At 41.6% G+C, this 20044-nt stretch overlaps 2 protein-coding genes across 5 annotated transcripts; both read left to right on the forward strand.

The window, feature by feature from the left end:
* Nucleotides 1-678: 678 nt before the first annotated feature.
* Nucleotides 679-5877, forward strand: LOC124257976. 4 transcript variants are annotated; one of them, XM_046692053.1, is made up of 2 exons: nt 679-878; nt 4446-5877. In XM_046692053.1, the coding sequence occupies exon 2, from the start codon at nt 4446-4448 to the stop codon at nt 4896-4898; it is 453 nt and encodes a 150-aa protein (XP_046548009.1). In that variant the 5' UTR covers nt 679-878; the 3' UTR covers nt 4899-5877. The 4 variants fall into 4 exon arrangements, with proteins under 4 accessions (XP_046548009.1, XP_046548010.1, XP_046548008.1 ...); XM_046692054.1 differs by lacking the exon at nt 679-878 and adding an exon at nt 943-1032; XM_046692052.1 differs by lacking the exon at nt 679-878 and adding an exon at nt 2238-2364.
* A 3339-nt stretch (nt 5878-9216) lies between these two features.
* LOC124257975 lies at nt 9217-19218 on the forward strand. Its single transcript, XM_046692050.1, has 3 exons — nt 9217-9337; nt 13402-13446; nt 15269-19218. The coding sequence occupies exons 2-3, from the start codon at nt 13421-13423 to the stop codon at nt 18735-18737; spliced, it is 3495 nt and encodes a 1164-aa protein (XP_046548006.1). The 5' UTR covers nt 9217-9337; nt 13402-13420; the 3' UTR covers nt 18738-19218.
* Nucleotides 19219-20044: the final 826 nt, after the last annotated feature.

The raw sequence follows: 20044 nt of genomic DNA on the forward strand, positions 1-20044 counted from the left end.
GTGTATATACGTGTATATGGCGTCATTAGGAATGTTCCTTTAGCTATACGTGTATATGGCGTCATTAGGAATGTTCCTTTAGCTATACGTGCATATGGCGTCATTAGGAATGTTGCTTTAGCTATATACGTGTACATGGAGTCCTTAGGAATGTTGCTTTAGCTATATACGTGTACATGGAGTCCTTAGGAATTTTGCTTTAGCTATACGTGTATATAAAGACTCCTGCAGTAACAATCAGTAAGACAGTTTCTGGACTCATGGGTTCGTACAGGGCAGTTTCATTAATATTAGCATATGCGTGTGCGTATTGATCACATCATGTATTTCATAACAAAATGTGTGTACATTAACACCTTGTCATTCCGGACACTGGTAACAAAGATTCGCTAATACGACCATCGATTATTACGGACAATTTCATTGAACGCGACAATACAGATTAACAAGCTTCGAGTTAATACGTGAACTTTTTACGTAGCATGTATCATGTCCTTGTCTATAAAAGACACTGTCCGTAGTAACGGGGTTTAACTTTATATCTGAACATGTTTCAAGTACTGGGATAAGTGACAGAGTGCTTATATCGTCTCCTGTCTATAACAAACTCGACCTTTCTTCAGTACTTACTTTTTCAGTCTATTATTAGCAAGTCACAGTTCAGCGAGCGTGTCTTGCGCACTGAACGCAGAAAGTACTTGCTCTCAACACAAGCCTGTCCATTGTGCTAAGGAATGTAGGCATGCGATACACAGCGTGTATTTAAAAAGAGTGGACTGTGTTTATATATGCCCAGCACCTATATAATATGAAATGACGCTGTATTGTGTGACTACCTGATCTGACCTACTTAAGCTTCAAGACACACCACAGCAACGGTGAGTAAGCTGCGCGCTTGGGTTCATCTTTCTGCCATTAGGTTGGCACCATGCTTGGCAAATACACCTTAATGTGAAATGGGGTCTTGCAGTGATCGCAGCCTGTGAACCGGCTTATTGACGTTTGTGTAAACTGTGTAACATGTGATTGAAGGTAGGGTACTTTTGCCTACAGATATTGACGGGTATCCTAAACTATACAATTGCAAGGTAGGGTACTTTTGCCTACAGATGATATAGACGGGTATCCTAAACTATACAATTGCAAGGAGCTCGAGTGTTACATAGCTCATTTGATTTTGTAAATGTTCTATTTCAAATTCATTAATTGCGATCTCATTTCGGTTTATCCATGGACTCTGTGTTTTTATTAGATAAAGCATTGCGATTACGTTGTCTATCAGCAGCTGTCACGAGTTGGCGTAAATAGAAAAATACTGACATACTTATGATAAAGAAATATGACTTGCATACTATGTCTGGAAGTGTAATATGATAAACATGTATTAATATGGCTTCGAGTTTAATTTGGTACGTTTTTGTGTTTCTTCGGCCTGTAATAGGGTTCGATGTACAAGTCTGCACTCAAAAAATGTATGGCACTTGCTGGTGTCATGTATAAAAATAAACAAGAAGAGGTAAGCAAGTAAATCTGTTTACTTTGTAATGTAAGACATCTTTCAGACGTCACGCCTTCGTGTGTGCACATGCGTATTTCAATACCACGTGGGTATTTTATGTTGGATGAATGGCTCTGCAAATAACCGATTTATAGAACTAAGTCAGTAGGTTCTTTTCCGTTTTAGAATTACAGCAAGCACGGCATTTCAACAACTGACCCCAACACTCTCACGTAATGGTTTTGAAATATTTCGCGTATTATTTTGAAATTTGGCAACTGGGACAAAAAATAATTAAATGATACATTTACATAAAAGAGCAGCGCTGGATGAGAATATCGAGGATAATTACAGCTCGGTATACATGCTTCCGATTCGATGAATATACCGCCATTGTATAACTCATTGGTCAGATTGGCAATTTGCAGTTTCATCTGCAGTGTGAAGGTTTCGGCCTAAATATCACGTGTCAGGACCATCCAACGTCTCTGCTGCATTTTATTTCATCTCTGAAAATAATTATACTAATAACAATAACTGTTATTATTATTGTATAAATATTGCTAGTTTTATGTGTCCCTTGTCTAGACACCTGCATTTTAAAGAAGTAGTATTCGCACGCCCAGATCTGAATGTGAAAGTCACTGTGACTCTGCACATGCAGCGCATGCGTACTGGCATGGCTGGGGTATGCAGTTCACAGATAAGCTACTAGTAACTGATTGGATTTAATCAGACACCAAGCCAGGCTTTTATCTCAGAATATCGAGGTCAACTGACTCAGCTAATCAAGTGCAATACCTCCCTTCTCGAAAACATCGTCCATGGCAGCCCTGTGAGACCACGTTTACCCGATAGCTGGAATGGTGGGAGTTTTTTGCGACCATCTGTTTTTGGATGCCATTTACAGTTTGTATTGTGTCAATTTTTCATCAAAATTATAAATCATTTAACACAGTATAGGATCTATTGTAGTTGTATCTTGTTTTGTACTCGGGGTTGCAGCATGTAATCATCCCAGACTGCACTAGGGTGTAAGAATTCGTGGGTTGGGACTCCTGATTCGTCCCAAAATATAATAGTATAGGCGCTCGTGAGGGTTCATAGCGTTGTAAGTGAGTATAGTTTTACGCCGTTTTTAGCATTATACCAGCAATATCACGGGGGCCTTCAGAACATCACGGGGGCTTCATACATTATACCCACGTGGGGAATCGAACCCGGGTCTTTGGAGTGACGAGCGAAGACTTTAACCACTTGCTACCACACTGCATGTAAGGCTGCACCACCATGAGCCACGTATAACTGAGTGAATGTTTTTGACGCAAGGACAAACAACCATCATTGTAGTGACAAAACAATAGATTGTATCTCACATTCCAACCGCCCGCTCCCTATTTCAACAGAATGGCATGCTAGGACTGTAGAACCAATTCACATTCGTGACGTTAAATTTCTGTCAGACAAGATGTATTTCGGTCACTTCCCTAACCATACAAATGTTTTCACTAAAGAAAAGAAACAAAACATTTCACAACATATTAACTTCAGTACATTCATCGCAGGACCAACGAATGACTTATATATAATCTAGAAAACAAACACTTATTTTCAACCTGCCTATGTATATACAGATAGGTCTTCAGCTAAATATCGAAGGGAAATTCCAGGATTTACGTTGCGTGGCTGGTGTCTATTTCGATGGTTTTAAAAGCTTGTAAATTATTAACTTACGGTCATTATAATCACCAGCCTAAGTTTGTCTTGGCGGTGGGGTGGCCTCGTGGTTAAAGTGCTTGCGCGTCACACTAAAGACCTGGTTTCGATTTTCCACTTGTGTACCTTGTGTGGAGCCGATTTGTGATGCCACCTGCCGCGAGATTGCTGGGACATTTGTAACTGCAGCGTAAAATCACACTCACTTACTTCTCCCTACGCACCGATAGTCACTGTCCAGACTCGTGCCCTTGGGCACGCTGGAAACCTATGACCGAGGGTTCGAATCTCAAGGTTTGTCGGTACCATACATGTGCTCGTGGTAAACGTCAGAGACCTGGATCACTTCGGTGAGTGAGTTTAGTTTTACGCCGCTTTTAGCAATTTTCTCGCAATATCACGGCGGGCGACACCAGAAATGGGCTTCACACAATGTGCCCATGTGGGGAATCGAACCCGAGTCTTCAGCGTGACGGGCAAACGCTTTAACCACTAGACTACCCCACCGCCCTGCATCACTCCGGACTGTCTTCCCACATTAAGCCTCCACGCCATGATTTGTTAAAACGGCACTGAACCTAGTTCACTCACCCATTCTTGCTGATTAGACCCTCATCGGGATCATGTTAGTGATATCATTTGAGTCAAAGTCGTGTCCTCTAACTCATGAAGATATGCTGTTACAGACCAGCGTGTACCTTGTCACGTCAACGGTGTAGATCGTTCATACAATCAACCGTTGGTCTGATAATCACAGACTCCATTGTTTAAACACTGCCGTGATATTATCTGACTGATTGATTTGATTGACATTTAACGTCGCACTCAGCATTATTCCAGATATATGGCGGTAGTCTGTAAATGATCGTGTCTAGACCAGACAATCCAGTGATCAACAGCATGATTGGTTGGTTGGCTGGTTTAACGTCGCACTAAGCAATATTCCAGCTATATCGCTGCGGTTTGTAAGTAAACGAGTTTGGACCAGACAATCCCGTCATCAATAGCATGAACATCGATCTACGCAATTGGGATACGATGACATGTCAACCAAGTCAGCGAGCCTGACCACCCGATCCCGTACGTAAGTCGCCTCTTACGACAAGCATGGGTTGCTGAAGACTAATTCTAACCTGGGCATTCACGGGTTTGATATTATCTGAAATATTACTGACATAATATAAACAACACTCACTCACCCACTGATACAAACAATGTTTCTATATTCCAGATGTCAATCAAGGTGAACGTCTGGCTGCCCACCATGTTCCAAGATGGCGTCAAGTCGAAAGCTCACGCCAGCCTTGAACTTTCCGACGGCACCTACATCAGCTGGGCCTTTAGGAACAACGACGACACCAGACACGACGATATCATGAGACAGTCATTTCACGAGGACCTGAAACGGGAACAGAGACGCCCAGAGAAGACCTACTTCATAAAACCCGGTAAACTTGAAGAGGAGGCAATGAAGGCATGGTGGACAAAATGGTGGCGAGACGACGTTTGGCGTCGACAGATGCCCGTGTGGCCGCTGTACACGATATTTGAAGCCTTGTCAGTTGGTCAGAAGGGTTACGATATTCCCGAAGCCAAGGGAATCTACATGAACCATAAACTGTTGATCGGATACATGAAAAGTAACAAGCTGATTATAACCAACGGGACTTGTGTGGTTACTTGAGAAGGATATTAACGATGGGGAGAAGTGCTTTGAATCTTTTCTTCTGTGCTACAGTGTCGATTCGAAGATGTGGCGTTGGTGCTTTTACTCACTGAAATGTCACAGATATGTGCTTGTTATTCTGTTCATATTCAGTGGTTAGATTGTCAAAAATTGACATCACCGTCATTATTTTTCTTATGGAGAGAAACCTATAAATAACTCACCATGTGCATAATACAAAAATGGCATGTATATATTAGAAATGGCAGTTTATAGGGCTGGCTAAAATAATCAATAATCGGGAATATCGTCGATAGGAAAGATTAGTAATGATTATCGATATGAAAATTGTTATCGATAATATCGTACATTAAGTTTTGTGATATAAACAAGTTATAACTTTCTCACATAATTTACATATTTAGCACTATATTTATGGTATTGCCTCTTGATTATGTTCAGGAAGTTGTTTTGTAAATAATCCATGCAAAACATGTCATCACTCACCAGTGATATGAAAATATATTCATTTAATTTACACATTTGCTCAATGTTACGTCTCTGGGATTTATCGATAATCAATCGATATTTAGTTAACAATCATCTATCTCAATGATTTATATCGATAGCCAGCCCTAGCAGTTTACGGATCACCGATCTAGATGGTCCCTGTGCAGCCGTCTCGCTGAAAACCCGGGTTCGATTCCCCACCTGGGTACAGTGTGCGGAGCCCATTTTGGTGTCCCCCGCCGTGATATTGCTGGAATATTACTACTCGTAAAAGCGGCGTAAAGCCATACTCACTCACTCACTCACTCACTCCCTGACTCCCTGTGCTGCTGCTGACATTGACAGCAAATGTTCGCGGGAGTTTTCATCACATGCAGATGAAACTTAATTGTGATTCACTATGGACAAAATGGATTTGTTTAAAAAGAGATTGGTTGGTATATGTACGGCATTGTGTTTTAAGAAATAAAGCAATTTTGTAAATCAATTCATATCATTTTCTTTAGGAACGGTGGTGGTTGGCTAGCCTAGTGGTTAAAGCGTTCGCTTGTCAAGAAGATCTAAGTTTCCCACATGTGAAGCCCATTCCGTGATATTGCTGGAATATTGCTAAAAGCGGCGTGCACTTTTACTCACTCACTTTGAGATGATTATCACTTCAATGAGGTTAAAGGGCCTTTGGAATTGTCTGTAACTGGAATGATAGATCACGTAGTGTCAGTGGTGCCAGTTAGCATGTGAGTGAATATTGTTTAACGCCGCACCAATTTTACCACGATACTTGGCGACACAGTTACGGAGATATGTATTCTAAAGTACTGTCGGAAATAGAAAACCCCCCTGTTTTTTGGCTGTTACTCTGTATCCCTAAAAGTTACTCAATTGCAAATAGCATATGTCGAAATAACCCACATCGGCCTAACTGGGCGTTCAGTGGGATGCGTAATAGGATATCCAGAAAAGCATGTTTACTCGTAAAATCGGGCAAAACTTAGAAAACGTACGAATAGCTGCGTAAGACAATATATCAGACATTAGATGACAATATGGTCGCTCAGCCAGGTGTGACGACGGACCGTCGAAATCACCTGGCATGAAATGCACGTGCTGCTCACAGGCACAAGGGGTCATCTCAAAGATTTTCTATGCGTTTTCTTGTGTGTTGAGTATGTCTCATCTATAAACATCTAACGTGTTTTTCTTTCATAAAGTTTATGCTGAGATATGTAAAACAGTATGATACCCATAGAAAGGCTTAAATCAGCCATCGTATTAAATGTCTCAAAATATATAGGTAGCATGTCCACCCGAAGATCGACAGGACTGGATGTTATTTGTAAATTGTTACTTGTCCAGTTTAATTACCCTAAATGATTATCTTGTCTTAGCGGATATTACTATCAACCAGCCCGACCCCAACCATCTTCTGCGACACCCGACCTGGTTTTGCTTTTGAGACTTAGGAAAAACCCACATTGCTCATTTCTGCACTAATCTCTCCTCAGTAAAGTCCTTTTTCTACGTTTCCTGTCTCCCTACCACTGAGACTGTAGTAAGCCCACACTTACTAGTTTATCAGATATTTCACACTTTCACATATTACCTACATAAATTGTGGATATAGATGTGAAAAAAACCAGGTTTTTTTCTATTTCCGACAGTACTTTAGTGTGAAATATAGTGAGCGAGTGTTATGGATTTCACACTACTTCAGTTGAATTACATCATGTCAGTTTAATATGTGTATGTGTGTGTGTGTGTTTGAAGGGTTGATTGCTGGAATATTGCTAAAGTGGCGTAAAACCATACTCACTCACTCAATCATGCGTTCGACTGTGTACTATAAATTGTCCCTTTGATTCGAAATTGTACAGACCAAGGAAAAAAGCTGATGGGTTGTTTGATCGATCCACACTGGAAAAGTTTTCGGCGGTTGAGATGTAAAGTTTTATTGCGACCGGAGATAACCGTTCAGTCATTATTAATACGCATGGAGATATATATATAATAAGACACAAATATCTCGTGGATTTGCGTACATACACAAACAACAAGGGGCGGTGGGGTAGCCTAGTGGTTAAAGCGTTCGCTCGTCACGCCAAAGACCCGGGTTCGATTCCCTACATGGGTACAATGTGTGAAGCCCATTTCTGGTGTCCCCCGCCGCGATATTGCTGGAATATTGCTAAAAGTGGCGTAAAACCACACACACTCACTCACAAACAACAAATCACGTGACGTTGAGCAACAATGGCCGCGGAGAGGACCTGTTAAGGTGACCGCATACGGCAGCTGCGCTACTGTAGGAAGCGACATTGTTTGAAATATGCTTCTGTTATATGCCTCTGTTATATACCAATTCAGTAGTGAATAGGCAACAGGTAGTAAACTATACTATAGTTGCTGGCTCAGAGCCGAGAATAAACATCGAGCGAACAATGATCTATAAACATGGGAATAAAGTAGTGCTTTGAGCATGCCCCTGTGTGGACTACAACGAGGTGTGAATAACTCTATTGTTATGTACATTATATTTTGAAAAGACTTAGAAGGGCTATGTTTTTTGGGTTTTTTTATTTACAATTTTTTCACTTGTTTATAGGTATTGTACAAGTTGTCAATGTATGACATTGATAGGTACAATTGTGCTGACGTACAAAAGCAATCAATGATATTTCTATAGAAAGTGCCATCAGATACATCATAACTTCATAGTGTGTGTGCGTGTGCGTGCATATGTATATGTATGTACGTATGTGTGTGTATGTGTGTATGTATGTATGTATGTATATATGTATGGATACGTATGTATGTACAGGGGGATATGCATTCAATTTGTATCTACATGTATATGACATAAGGAGGACATAGACAAAGCCGAGAATAAAAATCGAGCGAACAATTAACTATAAACACGGGAATAAAGTAGTGCTTTGAGCATGCCCCTGTGTGGACTACAACGCAGTGTGAATAACACTATTGTTATGTACATTATATTTTGAAAAGACTTAGAAAAGCAATGTTTATCGCTGTGTCGATTCGCATTGTGGTGAAATTTACAGCCGCGTGAGATATCACCGCATTTGTGTTAGCACACCTATACTTATGACAGCTTGTGAGATAGAGCCATACAAACGTTCATACTTTCAATGTGGTCATGAAAACGCCAGTCGCTGGAAAATTTCAAAGTCAGATAAACGTCAGTAAAATCATACATATCACGTGCCTTCATCATTGTTATGTGTCATACATGTGCCGTAATTATTAGTGTGCTTCTCGAAAGTTATTTGTTGAGTTTAAGTCACACTACATGAATTTTTAAGTTATCCTTTATTTGACGTAACGTAAAGCTCATCAATCATAAACAAGAGCTACCCTAACTAGGGCAGGTTGGCAATGCATTCTCGCCAAAGTAGTGTTCTAAGGGACGTAACTCTCGTGCTTAGTGAGCGGCCCTCGACAGTGAAAGCGGAAATAGTTCTATGTTAAACCCAAATGTAGTATTTTCGCGTGTATGGACACCGCACCCCTCGTATTGTTTATCAAACTCCAGCTGACAAGTAAGCGGGTAATAAATGCACCTTTCCAATAAGATTCACAAAGGACGTCCAACACGCCGAGAAGGCTGTAGGTCCTGTTTTGTGCTATTTATAGAATTCAATGTCTCGCTGAGCGAGCTTCACCCCGATTCGATTGCTTTCTCTCAAAATTAATCAATAATTAAATAACATACATTTAGTCGATTGCAAGATTGGGTATAGCATTCACACTACATTTCGCGACAACTATTTACAATTAACTCCCCTGGCAGGATCACTGATAGGTGGCGCTGCAAAAGGGCAGGGTTTAAGGGGCAAGGTCGCCCCGAATGGTAAACAACTCGTGGTTCATACTTCCCTATGCAAACTGTTCGTGGACTTGGCCCTGAATGAATTTTGAACAGAAACGTAAGCCACAGACTTTGTATTACCTTCAGATAACAACGAGTAATGATATTCATGAAAGATAGATTTCATGCTGCACGTAGACATGTTATTACTGTAGCTCGAGCTCAGCTATCGTTCGAAGCCTGAAGGCGCGCGTATGAATATATTCCGTGCCTTACTGCGCATGGGCAAACGCAAACACAAGTGCTGTTCCTGGAACGAGGTAAACTCTTCTGACAACGTAAAAGATGATATATGTTGAGGTTCATATGATATTACGCACGTGAATAGCATGTATCCTATGATGAAAAAATGTGTCACATTACCGTAGTAGACTAACATTATGTAGATCTCCCGTCTCGACTGCTGAGTTGACAAGTAGCGTATTTACGTAAAATTCGCAGTATAAATCGCTATCAGTTATTATTATTAAGTTGTTTGCGTGCGAATACGCATGAAATATTTACAAAATATTTACAATTAACAATAGTAGAACATATTTTCAGTAATTAGATAGATTTTTAAGCTTGCGTACACGAATATCTAATCACATCTATTCACATCTATTCTTACTGTCGAATGCAGGCATAAGCTATTCGTAAACCAGACCGCATAGAATAGTGAATAGTTACCGATTGTTTTAAAATACCCGATAGACCACTTCAATTGAAGTTACGATAAGATTTCCCAAAGAAAACCATCAAATACCTAATGTGAATTATAACGTGAATTGGGCCTATAGTGTTTTTAAACATCTGTTGCCCAGGCTCGTCTCCTCATCTCAAGCTGGATTTTAAGCAAAGATGACATTATCAGTATCAATGTTGTTGCAGTGTTGTTGTATGCCTCGGGGACGATGGGTTGAAGTGGTTAAAGCGTCCGCTTGTCACGCCGGTGACCCGGTTTCGATTCCCCACTCAGGTAGAATGTGTGAAGCCCATTTCTGATGCCCCCCGATGTGACATTGCTGGAATATTGCTAAAAGTGACATAAACCTAAACTCACTCACTCAATGTTGTATGCCTTGGAAAAGGTGAACAACAGACCGATCATATTAATTTTGTAAAACGAAGCAGGTCATGCCAGAACTATTAACAACATTTACATCGTTAGTTATTATTTAAATTAAATTCTGATATTGTTCAACTTAATAGTAATATTGATTGCAAATATCTATATGTTTTGCCTAGATCTATATCTTAGAAAACAAGATAGTATCATACGATGAATATTCGAAACGTAGGGACTTAGTAAAATAATTTTGGCTCCACAATTACTCCGTGGTCGTGGTTCGAATCCCAAGATTCACGCGTTTACTTATAGAGGACGGACTGTAAGATGCTGTTAACTGGTGGTGTAGTGAACGCGGGGTAAGCGTTGTGTTAATGAATGTAATTATGTAGGTACGTATGTGTGTGGTGTAGGGCTTCGAATGGGGGTAGGGGTTGGGGATCGAATGGGGGTGTAGGGGGCGGATTGGGCTAGCTCGGACATTTGCACATTTTATTTTGAAAGTCTGCAGATATTCCATACAACATTTTAACATGGATTCCCCTCAGTATATTGATTCCTACTAAACTCTAGCCGTGGGATAGCCAAGTGGATAAAGCGTCCGCTCGCTCGGTTCCATGCATGGGTACAATGTCTGAATCCCATTTCTGATGTCCCCCGCCGTGATATTGCTGGAATATTGCTAAAAGCGGATTAAAATCTCACTCACTCGAGTCCTGGGCCTAGATTTTCGAAGCTCTCTTAGCGCTAAAATAGTCGTAAGTGCCATACATTAACATTAACTTACGACTATCTTAGCTCTAAGAGAGCTTCGAAAATATAGGCCCTGGCCTTTAACCATAGCAGCAACAAGTACCGTGTTTTAACGTCACGCGCTCTGAATCGAACCACAGTCCCTCAGATCTCTCAGCAAACTATGTACAGTTATTCTCGCAACTGTTCCTTGTTATCGCGTGTAGTGCCAGAGTCCCATGCTCTGTCCCCCAATTGCGTAGATCGATGCTCATGCTGTTGATCACAGGATTGTCTGGTCCAGACTCGAGTATTTACAGACCACCGCCACATAGCTGGACTATTGCTGAGGCTGGCGTAAAAGTAAACTCACTCACTCACCCATGCTCTGTCATAGACACTCAAATATGGAGTTTAACAAATAGCAAATTCGTGTATTTAGTGAACAGTTCGCGGAAACAGCACTCTATTCCGCGCCACTTTGAATAGAACCCCGAAATGACTCAGACAACTACAAATGCACAAATCCTTCTCAAGTGAAAATAATCCATTTCCGCGATAACGAAAATAGTACTGACAAAAGTAGCTATGCACGCTTTTCAATAAATCTATTTTTGTTAGCGCTAAACATCATTGAATTTTGTTCACGAGTCCGGTGACAATGAGCAGTTATATTTAGCAGGCAGTCCAGCTTTCATTCAAACCCACTGGCCAGGTGACATTGTGTGGTGGGGTAACCTAGTGGACAAAGCGTCCGCTCGTGACGCCGAAGACCCGGGTTCGATTCCTTATATGGGTACAATGTATAAATCCCATTTCTGGTGCCCCCCACCGTGATATTGCTAAAACCATACTCACTCACTCACTCACTCAGTGGAGTTGAGCTCGGACGGTAGTCCGTCTCACCGTCCCTGAACCACATTATGTTCCCTACTGCCTAGCCCTCCCCGCAATGCTAAAGCTTTGAATGATGCAAGTCTAGATTTCCTCAGGTTCTGAATTTCCGATCTGACTTGGGCTCCTTTTCAATTCAACTGGGTTTATTCGTTACTATCAAAAGACTAAGCGTTTGTCTACTCGGTCGGGCCTGTTGTATGAAATGTATTGGTTGGAATGCATTATTCATATATGCTTTTTCAACACGTGACCTAAATTAGATATCCCACTGGGTCAGGGACTCTGGTATGACACTAAAACTGACACAACGGCATGTACCTGAAATGTTTCAAAATGGCGTTAGACACACCCACTGAATCCCGTTACACATGGCACTGTGCAAACCGGTCAAACCAACCGGGGTTCGTTTAAGAAGCAGTTCCCGTTTTTCGACATGATATTGGTGTACTATTGCTAAACGCCTCGTAAAACACCATGTACTCACGTCAACTCGAATTCCTCTTCACCTCAAAATATTTCCCGAGGATCCGTTGTGTGAGCAGTCTCATTCCACCTATAGTCCGTTTGGCTCAAAAGCGGACCGATGAATTGCAATCTAACTCGAAAACTAATAAACATAAAATACTCAGTGAAACACTGATCATAATCAAAACATCAGACCAACTCTGTAATTTATTTGCAGAATATATGTACTAAAATGAAAAAAGTTGTTTAACAAACTATCATTAAATTTTTGGCACAGTTCACTATTTGTTACGAGGGAGGAGTGCAGAGAAAGGGACAGCCAGGTGTTAGAGAAGCACATGCACAAGTGCCGACAAAGCTATTGATTCATTAACCTGTGCTGTTCCGTCTCCATCCTTTCTCGCACACCTGGCTGTCCCTTTCTCTGCACTCCTACCTCGTACAAAAGGGTGAACTGTGTCAATATTTTAATGACAGTTTGTTAAACAACTTTTTTATTTTAAGGACATAAATTCTGCAAAAGCTTCACAGAGTTGGTCTGACGTTTTGATTATGATCAGTGTTTCATTGAGTATTTTATGTTTATTAGTTTTCGAGTTAGATTGCAATTCATCGGTCCGCTTTTGAGCCAAACGGACTATAGAAGCCATAATGTGGCTGAAATTTCCACGTCATGAGATTTTCAGTAAATCTAAGTATTTCCAAACACCACATGAGCTTGTAACGCAAAGATAAATCCCCAAATAGCATCAATTCAGATATTGCCGGGATATTGCGGAGTGCGGCGTAAAACTTACAAGGATTCAGCATCCTTTCGTATGGTGCTAAGATTCCGGTAGTGACAATATACCCATTGATGCTAATGCTTTGCTTCACAATGAATCGTGTTTTGTAAAACTGAACTAGAAATAGAATTTCATGTATGTAGGAAACATGATTTGTATAGAAACGTCTTACAAAGAATATATTATTTCTTACAGGTCCAGAACACGCGGTGGAATGGCGTCGAATGATGCAGGAAGCCGGTAAGTGCTTTGTGAAGTACATACTGCAACACGTATCTAGTTCGTGCTGAACTCGAACATAATACTTAGAATTATTATTTTCATCATATCATCGTCTTCGTTATCATCAGCATCAATGATTACGTGTGATACCTGACTCGATTATTTACCGAGAGCCGCCATATAGCTGGAATATTGCGACGTAAAACAACAAACCAACCAATGTGATACCCAGGTTCAGGGTTTTATTTAAAATTTAGAAATCGGCAAAAAAAATCTAAATTCCTAATGTTTGGAAGTGGTGCTGTTTACTGTTGTTTTCAATCAAGCAGTAATTAAATTTTAAGCAGATTTAGAGTTTAAGTTAATATATAACACGTCGAATGGTTTCTATCTGGTTCTGACCGCCTCCGCGGTGTAGTGGTTAGAGAGTCCGCCCGGAGAGCGGAAGGTCGCGGGTTCGATCCCGACCGCGTCATACCGAAAGACGTTAAAATATGGTACTCGTTGGTCCCTGCCTGGCGCTCGGCATTCATGGGCACACGGACTGGTCGACTCGGAGTCAGTATAATGTGTCTGAGTGGGGTATTCATGCTTCACTGCGGCATGGTATCTCAGTGGGCTAGCACTATAAAACCAGCTTCAGTCTTGGCTACTACAAGCAGCCGCACATACCCACACACACGCATGCACGTCGTCATATGAGCGAAATATTCTCATGCACCACCTTAAACCCATTTCACCTCACCTCACCTATATGGTGCTGAAAAAACCCATCCCCACCGAAGAGGAGATGAGTGTAAGGGTTAGAGTTAATTTTACCGAATGGAACGGATGGTCAAGGTCGATGACGTTGTGTGATTGCTCATATTTAATCACTGGTCTGGTCCAGTGCCTGTTTACATCCGGATGAAAAATGATTTCTGGCAACCCGCCTTTGTCATAAGAGGCGACTAACCGGATCGGTACCAGGCTGGTATTGGGTGTTTAATGTATGTCAGTAAAATCCATTTGGCTAGATTGATGCTTCTTGACTGACATCTTCTGATTTGATTCACCAAAGCACGCTTTCATTGAGCTGGAATTTCGCAAAATGCAGTGTTAAACAGCATCCACGAAACTACGTTGAGCATGTTCATGATGTCAATCACTGGATTGTCTGGTCCAGACTGTACATATCACTCTCACTCACTCACCCACCCATCCACCCACTCACTCACTCACCCACTCACACACTCACCCTCCCACCACGCACTCACCTACTCACTCACCCACCCATCACTCACTCACTCACACACTCACCCTTCCACCCACCACGCACTCACTCACTCACTCACCCACCCACCCACTCACTCACTCGCTCACTCCTGGTAATGTGGCATTATACGACCTAGATCTGATCATACAAGACTCGGTTCAATACATGTCTCATGATATATCTAGAATATTGGTGACTTCGGCGTAAAACCAAATTACCGTACAGTTGGGATTCGGACATTGTACACGGCATCAGCGAGCCCTGCTTGGGATGACTGCATAAATCAGATTCGCTGAATTGGTATTGTAACCTGTAGATTTGGTAATGATATTAGTCACTTATGTTTCTGATCCAGATTCAATTACTTACAGGCTGCTTGATGGAATATTGCTGGATGTGGCGTAAAAAAACATTCACCCCCCTCTCACTCTCTCTTTCAAGGCAGATAATAGGTTGTTAAAGCTGCATCACACGATATTATAAGTGTTCTATTTAATAATTAGGTACGACGGACCACAACAATATCAATTCTGACAATGTCAATCAATTTATCACTCACTCAACATATTCTGTTGTTTTTTACAGAAACATATGTGCTCGACTGGTGCTGAATGAAAAAGGAACACTAACGATAACGGAAGATCCAACTGCAAGTATTCCAAGCACAAAGAGAAATCAGTTATTGAGTGTGACAGGTCCAGGCGGTGAAGTTAAAGAGTTCTTCTATGGCAAAGCCCCTAATGTTCAAGCTGCACCCCGAATTGATCCCCCAGACAAAACAGATTCCACCCATGTCCCCACATCAACCTCCGGTCCGAACAAATCAGTTCTGACAGAGTCTCAGGCAAAGTCGCTTGCTGTGATGCTTTCTTCTGTTAATTCTCACGTGACAGCGAATGAACACTGGGCATTAGATCACAGCTATACTATGAAAGAAAAAACGTCACTTGCTCCTCCTGTGGTGATTCTTGCTCCTGTTGTGGTTCCAACCAAACAGACCCAAGAGGAGAGTCAGCCTGGGAAGCAGGTTTTCGAGTCAATCAAATGCAGTCCATCCAGTATAAAACCATCAGTTTACGGTTCTGCAAACGAAAGCAGCTATGAAATAATGACATCACCGCCGTCATACTCTACAGGGCATCAGAGTTCAGGTTCCTCTTTACAAGCAGTCTCAGGACATCTCCCAAAACCAAATTTACTTCCAACATGTTCTACTACAACAGATGCGTCTACAAAAAACAGACAAAGCAAATCTGAAGGGGCTTCGGAAATATTAAGACAGTTAAGTGCTTCAGTCCCAGTTACGGTTGGACACACTAGCTCTCTAACAACTGGACCTAGGTTTCAATCCTCCCAAGGGTTGAACAGGATACCCCAAACGACAGTTTCAAACAAACAAGGGACCAGACCTTCAATCCTTGGAGGAACTGGGAATCTGAAAAGCAAACAGACAGGGTCGCAGACGGGAAATGTGATACAGAAACCAACAGGTGTTTTGGGCTGCCTCAGGGACATGGTTACTGCCAATTTAAAGGACAAAGGACAGGATGTGTCATTTAACGCTCAGAGTGGTAAGGATGTGTTGAACACTACCCAGACTGTTTCTATACCTAGTCAGAAACCACCGCTAAATGTTCCAGTACAAAAACGACTTTATCCTGGAGGTGCTTACGTTGATACTTATCCACATGTGCGTCAGAAAAACATACACAACCAAAACGATATCGACCCGGTCCTGCAGAGGATGCTAAAAAATGTCCAGAAAGCATCAGCCTCTCTGAAGGAAACCCTTCCTGTTCCAGTTTCAGATGCATTTAAGCCTCAGTCTACTAAGAACGTGTCTGAAAAAGGTAACGGCCACAAAGAGGTGATTGTAAGAGTGTATCCCGATAAGCCGGTAGTAGCTGTAAAACCCGACCCCATGAGACTCGTGAATCCTCAGTCGGTTCTGCCCGTACTGACTGCTCCGCAAATAGCATTCGTCCCAGACACGATGCAAACGTATTACATGCCAGTGGTGATGACACAAACATCTAACTCTTTTCCTTTAGTGTATAACCAGTGTTTGCCTTCAGGATCTGCTGGGAAAACCATCATAGTCACCACAAACACTCAGAATCAAGTCCCTATAGCCCCAGCAACAAATCGTGAAACTCTTCCTACAAATTCAAATGAACATGGTCCTGTGAACAATAAGGGTCTTTCTTTCAGTGTTCCAAGTAAACCGGAGCCTAAGATTGATGCATTTATTGACCAACATAACTATGCAGCCGTGCCCAAAGAAGTAGACATGGCTCTACCGAGGATAGAATCAGTTTTTTCACTAACTCCCTCGCAGGACACTGGTACTCAGAAACAGGATTTGAACAAGGATATACTGAAAGTGACACCCAACTCCGAAACTGATTCCTGTTTGAATCCTGGAAAGACCAAACTCAGGAAAGTTGAATCTGTTAAGATTGAAGATAGCTCCGAATCTAGTTCCTGTTTGAATCCTGGAAAGACAGCCCTCAGGAAAGTTGAATCTGCGAGGATTGATGGTAACTCCGAATCTAGTTCCTGCTTGAATCCTGGAAAAACGAAAGTGAGGAAAGTTGAATCTGTGAAGAGTGGAAAGGACAGTCAGTACCATACAACAGTTGTTCAGACTGGTCAGTTCGTTGGTGACACAAAACCAATTAATGAAACTGACGCACTAAGTGGTTTCAACAGTAGTACAATACAAGATTCAAATGATGGTGGACTTACGCCAAAGAGAAGAAATCGAAAAGTGCCAAAGCGTCTACAAACAGACCACCCACCATCAAGTCCCAAGAGCGCCCACAAACTAAAATTAAATATGAGACCTGTCATCTTTCATCCGTGTTTTGTTGTCGTTGAACGGATTTCCATTCCATCAAAACTCAAAATAGCCAAAAGGAACAATAAGAAAAATAAAGAAAACGAAATCTGCCCACTTGAATGTCGGGAAATGTTTTTAAGGAGACTTTGTGAAAAGCGACATCTTCCTGGTAACCAGTGCAAACTGAAGGTGGTGGATGATAAGAATAAGCAGGGTAAGCACGAGCCAAGTTTTTCTAGGACAGTTCAAATCAAGAGAAGGATTAACACGGACGACGTAAATAAACCTGCGAGTCCAACCCAAGAGAAACAGGATGGACCTGCATCCCTCCACGAGTCTGCATCCCACCAGCCTGGGGAACTGATAACTGTTGGCACGTTCAATATATCTTCTTCCAATGGGAGCAAGTATGCTGTGGAGGTACCAAATATGGTACCTGCTCCAGGAGCTTTTGAGACCATTGGGAAACCAACAGTAATTTCAACGCTGCCTCTCAATCAAGGAACATTGAATGTGTCTGAGTCATGCCAGTCAAAGATGGGGTCGATGTGTCTGGATAGTGACCGGTCACCTCGGTCACCATCTTCAGAGACTGAGTCCGCTGCTTCCGTGGCTTATGTTGATAGTGATTTCAGTGATACATCTCCAGTGAAATCTCCTGAGGTTATTTCCAGGACTGATGAATCCAAAACACACACAATTACTTCGTTGGAGAAATTTGACGGTTCTCAAACTGCCTGCTTACCGTCGAGTGAAACTAAAGAATCAGTGGTGCAGGATGAGCCTTTAAGCTTAGGATCAAGCCACCTGGCAGCACCATCCCCAATAGATCCGTCTGAAGAATCTTCCAAATATGTTGAACCCTGCTCTGTTCCTGAGAATGAGGAAAATGTTGAAACTAAGATAAAGGGGGACGTTAAAGAGGATGTGGAGGAGGATTCAGATGAAGAGTGGATGAACGTTGAGCTGGAGGTGGATCCAGACTCTGAACCCGATGAGGAAATGGATATGTTTTTACCAGATAACCCTGCTCCAAATTACGTTCCGGATCCAGAGTTAGGACTTGAGCCTGAAGCTGCCACAACAGAGATTTCATCTGCATCTATCTCCAACGTTGTTCTTAGTGATAAAGTTCAAAGACTCAAGGCAATGCTGGCAGAAAAAATGCAACAGGTGGATAATCTTCGCAGGCAAAGACAAATACCGAATTGATATCAATTGTTTAAAACAACATTAATCCCAGCCATACTATTTGGATCAGAAGGATGAGTTGTCTGAACAGTGAATATCACCGCTTTTACCTCAATTAGAAAACACTGTAATCAATGAATTTTTAATGATAAATTGATCTAGGTGCTAACAAGCCAAAGCTGACTCATGTTTATGCAAACAATATCAGGTTTTACAGGGTGTTTTCTTTGGCAGTCGATCCGTATTCTTGTGTCACTTGTACTATATGTGTCGGGTTAACGTTGAATATGTTGCGAACTAACATCGAATGTTTTAGTTCAATTTGCTTTCTTCTTTTAATTCGCACTGTTTGGAATTATATTTTGAAGCAATGTAACTTGTTGTTTTTATCGGTTTTATGTTGTTCAAATGCCAGCACAGTGGGTCAGTAAACTTTACGTTTACTGATGTTATGTATGGAAACATTCGTTTGTTTAATTAAAGAAGGTTCGGACTATGGTCAGGTGACAGTCCTTGTTTTTTTTATCGTGTATAAAAATATAACTGTTGGAGCAATGAAATAAATAGGCCCGTAGTTACATCGTTCACTCGTCGCGCCTAAGGCCTGGTATCGATTCCCTATACAGTTCCTATGTACAAAGGTATATGTGTCAGGTTCTTTTGTGGTATCCCCTGTGAAGCCCATCTCTGGTCTCCCCCGAAGTGATATTGCTGGAATATTTGTACAAGCGACGTAAAACCCAACTCTCTCTCACACACACACACACACACACACACACACACACTCTCTCTCTCTCTCTCTCTCTCTCTCTCTCTCTCTCTCTCTCTCTCTCTCACACACACACTCTCTCTCTCTCTCTCTCTGGTATCCCCTGCCGTGAAATTGCTGGATTATGTGCTAAAAGCGTGGTAAAATCCAGCTTATTCACATTCAAACAGTCACTGTGTGAGTATTGCCTTCACTTAGTGCAGGTTTAACGAAATTAACGAAATTTAAACCCACTTGCGTTAAACTAGAAAACGCCGCTTTTCAAACTATGCCTGCTACGTGATGAATTTCCTTGACTTTTACGAGTTTTGTGAAAGAGTGAGTTAAGTTTTACGCCGCACTCAGCAATATTTAAATTATATGGCGGCGGTTTGTAAATAATCGATTCTGGACCAGACAATCCAGTGATCAACAGCATAAGCGATCTAGGCAATTGGGATACGATGACAAACGTGTCAACCAAGCCAGCGAGCCTGACCACCCGATCCCAATAGAAAGTATAGTCGCCTCTTACGACAAGCATGAGTTGCGGAAGATCAATTCTAACCCGGATCTTCAC

Source organism: Haliotis rubra, unplaced genomic scaffold, assembly GCF_003918875.1.
Source record: "Haliotis rubra isolate DU_JTF1 unplaced genomic scaffold, ASM391887v1 Scf68, whole genome shotgun sequence".
In the NCBI taxonomy this organism is placed as follows: Eukaryota; Metazoa; Mollusca; class Gastropoda; order Lepetellida; family Haliotidae; genus Haliotis; species Haliotis rubra.